This window comes from Cariama cristata, unplaced genomic scaffold (genome assembly GCF_000690535.1).
Source record: "Cariama cristata isolate BGI_N322 unplaced genomic scaffold, ASM69053v1 scaffold2290, whole genome shotgun sequence".
NCBI lineage: Eukaryota > Metazoa > Chordata > Aves > Cariamiformes > Cariamidae > Cariama > Cariama cristata.
Window position 1 is genome coordinate 39,292 of NW_009592802.1, and position 8,930 is coordinate 48,221.

At 43.7% G+C, this 8,930-nt stretch overlaps 1 protein-coding gene across 1 annotated transcript in view; it reads right to left on the reverse strand.

Annotated features, from left to right (window-relative positions):
- LOC104157882 (protocadherin-15-like) overlaps nucleotides 1-8,930 on the reverse strand; it is a 79,867-nt gene that overhangs the window by 27,278 nt on the left and 43,659 nt on the right. The window contains exon 6 of the mRNA XM_009695431.1: nucleotides 5,930-6,106. Within this exon, the coding sequence (XP_009693733.1) occupies nucleotides 5,930-6,106 (177 nt within the window). The remainder of the gene's footprint in view (nucleotides 1-5,929; nucleotides 6,107-8,930) is intronic.

Genomic DNA, 8,930 nt, shown 5'->3' on the forward strand with positions numbered 1-8,930 from the left:
TACACGTTGCTGGGCGTGCCCCCCCCCCCAGCCTCCTCGTGGGTGGGGTGGGGTGAGAGGTAGAAAAGGCCTTGGCTCTGGGTAAGCCCTGCTCAGCAATAACTAAATCATCCCTGGGTTATCGACGCTGTTTCCAGCACAGATCCAAACCACAGCCCCATACCAGCCACTAGGAAGGCAGTTAACTCTATCCCAGCCAAACCCAGCACAGTTTGTTACAGAAATTTACTTTAGGAGTTTGAAAAAGTATTTTGGCCAAAGCTTTAGTTGAAAAAAGCTATTGGCCAAGGCTTTAACTTCCGAAGAAAACCAAAAATTCTTGCATCACTTTTGAAGTGAGGCTTGACTGCCTGACAAGCTGCCGAGCAGTAGGCTCCAGCTATAAAGATCAAAGCAAGAGGCACCAATTAGGATGAGGGAGGATGCTGCTGGCACTGAGCTATAGCGGAACCCCGGACCCTTACATGTACAGCGGTTCTCCTGGAGCAAGTAAGTCAGGTGAAAAATGCTGAGATAAACCCAAAAAATGACAGCTAAAAAAAAAATTCTGAAAGGATTTCTGCATATAAACTCTGAACGTCTAAAGAAAGTCTAAAATAGCTTTTATTTCCATAGTCTGATCATGAGACCGAAATTCCACTCCTAGAAGATCATTTCTTAAAGAGTGTTAATTTCTTACAACTGATTTTCTCTCAAATTAATTTACTGATAAACCCTCATGGCATTGTTTGTCCCTGTTTGTGGTTTTTTGTCGTTGTTTTGGAACTTTGGGGAGAACGTGCTCTGATCTGAGTGTGTAACCTATTAGCTGCATCTCGTAACGTGCAGAACAATTCCTCCTGAATGACGAAACGGTGCTGGTTTCATGACACCAACTTCAAAGAGCAGCAGTGGCTGCTCACTCACAGGCCCACGCTCTCACAAAAAGCAACCCAAGGCGTTCTGAAGAACCTTCTCCCTTTGTATGAGTATGCTCTGGTGATATTCACAACTGATTCCTTAATTTCTGCCGCAAAACATTTTCTTGGTATTTGAGCAAAAATCCCTTTTCACAGCTTAAAGACCTGCAACGATGGTTCGCAAGACATAAACCGAGTATAAACGGAGCTCTAATTCTTTTGTGGTGCGCTAGATGTCACTGGCGCATGCTACACGTCCTTTGAGTTGGCAAAAGCATTCAAGTAGGACAGCATTAAATCTCTGGATGATTTTAACAATCACCCCGTTAAAATTCTGTTAGCAGTTTCTTGACAAACCCTATTTTAACAGGTTCGTAACTCAAGCGTGCACATTTACTCCATGATGAAACATGACACGTTGTGCAAAAGATTCAGATGGGGTAAGCATTTTATTTTTAATGGTGGACATTTTCCTCTTAATATATGCAGGGGAAATTTTCTGGATTCAACTGTTTTTTATGCTCCACTAAATCAAATGCTCTTTCATATAAAAGATAAAAAAGGAGGCTGATCATTTCAGTCTGTGAAATTATTTAAGTGGCCTCAAAGTCTTTTAGGAGTCTGTGGTAGAGGGAAGAAATAACAAAGCACAGTTACTATTCAGACCCGTTTTTCGGTGTAACCAGACAGATTCCCGATCAATAAAAACATCAGGTAATCAGTCATAACAGTCTTCAGGAAAAGTATGAATCTCGCACTGTGTATCAGTCTTACAAAGTACAGGATAGGGAAAAATCAGCCTGTCCTGAGAGACGCATGGGTTTTCCCCAGCTGGCAGTGCCGAACACAGCGCGGCTGTTACGTCCGTGACTCCTAAATCACATCTTTGTTTTCCAGCCAAACATTTCACTTGAATGCAAATACGCGGGATTGGGCTACTCGCTTGGGACTTCTGGCTGTGAGGCAGCCCATCCAAAACAGCCTGGCAGCGAGTACGGCACGGCCTGTGCGCACGATGTCGTTGTGCACATCAGAGTTAATCCAGCACATCCAGAGCACACTGCACCTCCTTGTATCTCTTCGTTTCATAAATGATTGTTGGACATGACCTGACATATCGGAGCGACATTTCCCAGAGGCGATGATGGAAGCCTCAAACATTAGCTTCGGTTTAGCGGGGTTTCCTTCTCGTAGAAATGCAGCTCTGGAGCCAGTCACGAGCGTGACTTTGCTCAGCTGCTGATGGGCATTAGCTGTGTGGACTACCCTTTCCGCCCAGCTCCAGCGTAAAGCCAAGCACCGCTGGGACCCCAGCACTGCTCTGACCGGTGCCTGGCTGCCAGCATCAACCAGGATGAGTCACCAGTGAGATCTGCCTCTATCCCAGCAGCACGCCACCTGCAAAGGGGAACAGGTCGCTCGGCTCCACTCTGTCCTCAGCTTGCCCCCACATTCCTTAAAAGATCGTCGCAGATAATTGTTTTCAAACAGTGACGTAAATTCTATTAAAGTCAGGGCCTCCACTACGATTTATAAGCAGAAACGCAGCAGGGTGTTCCCAAAAAGCCCATTTAAGAAAAGCCACAGGTATCTTCCAATACACAATAATGTTGGAAGTTGTGTTAAAATCACAACTGCGAGAAATGATGTGCTAAATCTGTGCTGTTGGTACAGTTCTCTCTTCTGTATACATCATGAAATTTTTGAACACTTGGTAAATACCTCGGCTAAACTTATATTCCTTAGTGCTAATCAGGGTTTTAAAACAGGGGGCCTCATCTCTTCCTGACTTTCTAATCTTCCTCCCATCATACCCAGTTTATTAAACGATCTTTTCTCCTATTGATCTCTTTTCTGCTAGGATGTGGAGCAGATTGCTGGCTGGCAGAAGGACGGTTGTGACTCTTGGCAACCTCTCCCCAATGAGGGGACATCCATTGCGATTGTGTCCTGTGACTGTGGCAAGGAAGAGCATTGAGGTATCCCTCTAAAGGTCAAAACTCCAGGAATGATGGTCACAGAAGGAATTCCTTTTTAGATTTGGGTAAGCACCTGAGCTGAGCCCAATCTCTTGAGGTTCACCCACTTGCTAGCAAAAACTTGTTAACTTCAGATGTCAAGCTACAAAACTCTCGCTTCATTTTTCTCCTTATTTTAGTAAGCTGACACTTGCTGGCCTCTACCCTAAAGTCAGGAAAGCATTCCCTGGGATTTTGCTGATTTAAATATTTAAAAGCTTTTGAAGAGAGAAAAAAAGAGAAGGAAAAAAAAAAAAAGCTGAGAATGCAGGCACATGGAGCATTTTAATGAGGTTGTTTCTAAGCTGATACCCCATACATTTGCAGACCAGGCAAATGAATAACCGCCCTTCACACTAGAAAAAACTGCTTTTTAACCTATCTTAGCTCTATTCTATTCTGTGTATTTCACTGGACACACAAACATCCCTGAAAAGCCGTCCTTGTATTTTCAAAGGACCCCAAAATGAAGAGGGACACGTTTTCTGACCATGAAGAGAGTCTGCATCAGAAAAAGATTCTTTTTATGGAGTTGAAAGGGCTAACCGCCTCCACACACGTATACCAGCTCACTTTCATATACTAATCACGGTAGATTTGCAGAGAGCTTTCCAAAGTGAGGAGTAGAGGGGTGTCAGAATTTTCAACTGTCATCGAGGTCATATAAATTTTCTGAACCTGGACAGCACCGAATAACGTCCTTTTGACCGTGAGCATTTCTAATGGGATCCCGCTTTGGCCATACTCTAAACTGGCTACAACTGGAAGAAAAATATACAGACCTCAATGAATTTACAAGCTGTAAAAGTGGAAAAGTAATGATAAAGAGGGATCAGGACATAGTCTGGTTGTAAGGCAGGAAGAAAAATTCTATTGCGACTAGTTTTGGGAGTGGGTTGGGGTACAACGGTCACTTACAGGAGCACCGCAAGCAGATTTACTGGCACTCTTCCTTAGAGAGAAAGGAAAATAGTTATCTATCAGGGATTTCTGCTGGCTTCCTGCCAAGTTTCCTTAATTTCCACTTCCACTCTTGAATAAAATTGGGAACAAAAAATCACAAAGATCCCATTCTGGGAACAATCAGCAGCTCTGGCAGTGGACAAGTGAACACAAAACTCCCAGTGCATCACCGAGACCTAAACAGCATGACCATGGAGATGCCTACAAACAAAAACCAGCCACCAGAAAGAAGGAGGCTGTATTGCCACCCCTCTGAAAGCTACCACTGCTAAACTGCATCTGATTTTCATATTCCTAGTTCAGAAAGTGATGCTGGAAGACTGGAGAGGGTTCAGAGAAAACTCTAAGCGATTAAAAGAATTAAAACATAGCCCAGACTGCAGAGGTCAAGGAATTTCTCAAGAAAAAACCATTAAGAGGATGATGTGATCATAAGCCTAGACCTTGGTGGGAACTAGAAATTGAAAGCACCAATAGGCTGCTTCAATCTAGCACCTGAAGTCATAATTAAAACTCTATGACTGAATCTAGACAAATAAATAAAAAAAAAGGCCTAATTTTTGACAGTAAAAATAATTACCCTGCAATAACAACACAAAGGTTGTAGTTGATTGTATTTTCTTGAGCAGTTGCTTTGCTGAAAGACACGCTCCAGCAAAATTAATTTTGGGAGTTCCTATGGTCTTTATTATACTAGGTCAGACTGATCACAGTGATCTTTTCCAACCTATAAACTCTGAATATATGCAGAGCTTTAGTATGCTGTAATTCATCTGCACTAAATTAAGAGCTCGGGAGAACAAGCCTTTCTTCAATCACAGTCCACCGAGATGGCTCTCAGCCATTTGCTTTTTAGGCTGCTGACTGACATGCTACTTTATACCATCATGGAACAGTCTGGTCTAGTTTTCACTGAGATAAAAAGCAAACACAAAGGTGAAACACACACAAAAAATCCCAAAAGATAGCGGCTGCTTTAGAAGAAGAGTCTGATTTGCATTTTCATTGTTTTGAATCATATGCAGGATGCTGAAACACAAAAATAGATTTTCGAACAAAATGATTCTACAGCAATATTGATACACTGGCAGCCGAATGGGTTGAGATACTAATTTTGTCTTAGAACCTACTTGCCACTAGCGATGACTCAGAAAAACCCACGTAAAGAGATTACCTTCATTTCATTTCCTTACCCGTGTCATCTCTGGCTTCTATTCTTATGTAGGCAGAGCGCGGAGTTACCTCTGGCCCCCAAAGCAGTAGCGTGCCAGAGTGATATCCCACTGGAGCTCTGCTAAGGTGCAAGAGCCCAGGCACAGCGGCACCCAAACCGCTCTGCTGCAGCGACCAGAGCTGGCCCGTTCACTGGCAACAAGCTGTGAGTACAGTCAGTCAATAAAAAGCCGTCTCTTACGTTTTATGTGACACTGGCATTTAACTGCTACTTTGGAAATTGACTGAAAAAGCAAACCAACACAAAATTATATTTATAAGTGGCCTGTCTACTGCTGTTCACCATCTCCTCTAGCAGCTGGTGGGACAGGCCCATGCAGATCTGTCTGCTCAGCCCACTGGGTGCACACCACCTCTCTTCCTTCCCCTTCCCTTTCTTCTCCTTCGGTTTCCACAAAAAAAGAGAAGGAGACATGCTCCAAACGGAAACTGCAGAAAGCCTGAAGGTCAGCAACTGGAGCACCAAAGCCCTTGCTTGGAGATCACGGAGTAGTTTTGGTACACAGAAAGTAAATTCCTTTGGAGGAATTTAAACTGGAAGCTCCTCCCCAGCGTGGACCAAACGTACTGCAAGCTCTCACGGTGACAATGTCTAAATCGTGCGTACTGGGGCCAGTCGGCTCCAGGGAATGGACTGAACCTAGTAAAGCTGTAAACTCCCAAGCTGCACATAAGGGGAATGCAGAGGGCACGCACCAACTGCTTCAGATGATTTTTCTGTTCCTGTTGTGTTGAACTGCTTGCTAACAGAGACAGACCAACAGGCTTCAAAACAGTCCATAGAAATACAGAAAGAGCAACAAATAATATACTTACTTAAAAAGTTCATTCCTCATGATAGCTCTATTTGTTTGCGGGTCAATTGCGTAGACCATGAGGTCAGACTTGGTGTAATCCTCTTCGGAGTATCCATCTCCAAACCTCCGCGCGCCTATGGATTCCACCACAACTGTTGCGCCGGGAATCTGATCTTGGACGTAGCGTTCCAAAATCCTGAAGATGAGATGGAGCCAGAAAGCTGCAGTGATTTATTTGTGCTGATCAAGATTGACAACAGCCCAAACGAGACACTAATAGGCAAAACCCACAGGCTTAGAAGGATGGTAACCTTCAGAGCACTTATAAAAAAAAATCTCCTCCAATATAACCTCTTAAATGCTGAACTCTTGGGAAAAGCTTAGCAGTGGTAGGAGAGGTCATCAGACATAGTGTCCTTAAGTCTCACTCTTTGTATTTATGGCATCAGTTGAGTTTTAAATGGCTCATGGGAAACACCATCTATATTTCACAAAAAAAAACCTGTCATCCTTTTATTAAGCTCTGTGATTTCAGAACTCTTCAATTCCAGCTTTACACAGAGTGCATACAATAAATCTTCACCCACAGAAACAACTACTTCACCCACTTGCAGTGGGATATTTCATCTGGCCCTCCAACACAACACATCGAGTACCAGAACACCGGCTACTCCAAAAGGCATGAGCAAGTTTTACAGCTGTAAGAAAGTTGGAATATCAAGCTGACACATTTACCAGAGGGAAAAAAATAAAATAAACTGCAGAAGTTCTACAAGCAGAAGAAAGACAGGTTGATAGAATTCAGCGGCAGCTATGCCCGGGATAACAAGGGCATAACAAGAATCACCAAAACAAATCTGTTCTTTTCCCAAAGAGAAGGATTCATTACAAGCTGCCAGAGCACATAATGGTACACTCAGCAGATACGTGTATGAATTGTAATGTGTCAATACAGGAGATAAATGCAATTCCGGAGAATTAAAATTTGTTAGAGAAGATGACATTTACTGGTCATTTGGTTAATATTCTTGGCATGTGACTGATTTTCTTTATTACTGAATATTCTTTCCCTTTTTTTTTTTTCTTTTGACAACTGAACGTCTGCAGACGTCTTGGTATGTGCTTTTGGAAGCCTTTGTTCCAAATCCAAAATCTCTTGTTTTTCTACAGTTTTCCATGCAAAACTGTTCATGGGAGAAATCTTAAAATGTGATGTTATTCCTAAAATATTCAAAAAGGCAAAGCAAGAACAGCTGTTTGCAGGATGTCCCTCCCTCCACACAAACACTCATGCCTATGCCAGGTTGAAATGCCTTCAGCGTGCCTGCAGAAGCACCAAACCGATGGGGTAAGGACCACACTGGGCACCTGAGAAGTTTCTGCACAGATAGCAAGCACACCTGTACCTTAGATATGGAGAGTTTATGGAAAGTTCTAAGCATAACTCACTACTGCTCTAACAAGCTGCTTTAGAAAGGACAAAACCTTAATAAAATTAAAAAAAAAACACGATAGAATGGAATGGTTGGGTTGGAAGGGACCTTAAAGGCCATCTGGTTCCAACCCCCCTGCCATGGGCAGGGACACCTCCCACCACACCAGGTTGCTCACAGCCCCATCCAACCTGGCCTTGAACACTCCCAGGGATGGGGCAGCCACAGCTTCTCTGGGCAACCTCTGCCACTGCCTCACCACCCTCACCGGGAGGAATTTCTTCCTAATATCTCATCTAAATCTTCCCTCTTCCAGGTTAAAGCCATTGCTCCCTGTCTTAGCACTCCCTGCCTTTGTCAAAAGTCCCTCCCCAGCTTTCTTGTCGGCCCCTTTAGGTACGGGAAGGCTGCTCTAAGGTCTCCCTGGAGCCTTCTCTTCTCCAGGCTGAACAACCCCAACTCTCAGCCTGTCCTCACAGGACAGGTGCTCCAGCCCTCGGATCATCTTTGTGGCCTCCTCTGGACTCGCTCAAACTCATATATATACGTATTTTCTTTTCCATCCTCCGTGTCTGCTCCGCTACTCTACTGGGGCCCATGAAATTTGCTGAGTTCCTGTGGCAGACTGCTGCCCTGTGCATCCAATGAAAAAGAGAGGTTTAGAAGTATTACAGCTCAGCTGGATGACCTTCAAATTCTGTAGGCAACGGGAAGAACCGGTACTCCCATCAAGACCGTAGCTGAGGCTGGCAGCCAAGATGGCGGGGACCCCAACTCTCGCAAGAATGGAGGGAGCCAGAAGGAAAATGGAAAGCTGTTCAGGCACTGCCATCAGAAAAGCTTTAACCATGGCTGTTGGACAAGGACAGAAGACATCTCGGAGAAAACAGGAAGAGCAAAAAACAGACTTACTAACGGTGCGATGAACGGTGCGATGAAGTTTCCAAACTGGGACTGAGAAAGGTTGGGTTAAAGCCCACAGAGAGTTTTATAAACAAAGGCATAAAAGCAAGTATCATCCATATGGGATACGAGGGCAAAGTAGTACGGAGGAATAAACAAGAGAAGCTGGAAGTCCAAACACCCCATCGGAACTATGAGTTACAGGAAAATACAAGATTTTCTGGGCTAATTTATGCGATCAGAATGTCAAATCAAAAAGCAATAGCTGAGTTGGGAAGCAAAAGCAAGGGAACGAGAGGGAACATGCTGCCTGATACGTCAAGGATGCACTAGGGTGCGGAGAAAGACAAATCTCATAAAAAAGGACATCAATGACTTTAAGAAGTCACTTGTTTTCAAAATAATCTTTCGCAGTTGCTGAGGTTACATTTTGCTGTTGTTTTTTTCCTGACACAAGATTTCCAAAGTAAAGCAATGCTGTCAAAGCCATATCACCGTCTCGTAATTTTTCAAGACCCCTGATTCGCGTTTATCCATCCAGTTTTTCTGCTCTTTGTGTGAAAGTTTAGCATGCCCTCAAAATAGAAGCTTTTCGCTAAGATTTTGAAAAATCCAAATCTGTCAGACTCAGGTCCTAGCCTAGCAGTGAATATATACTCTTAGCGCAGAACCATTTTTGTAGGG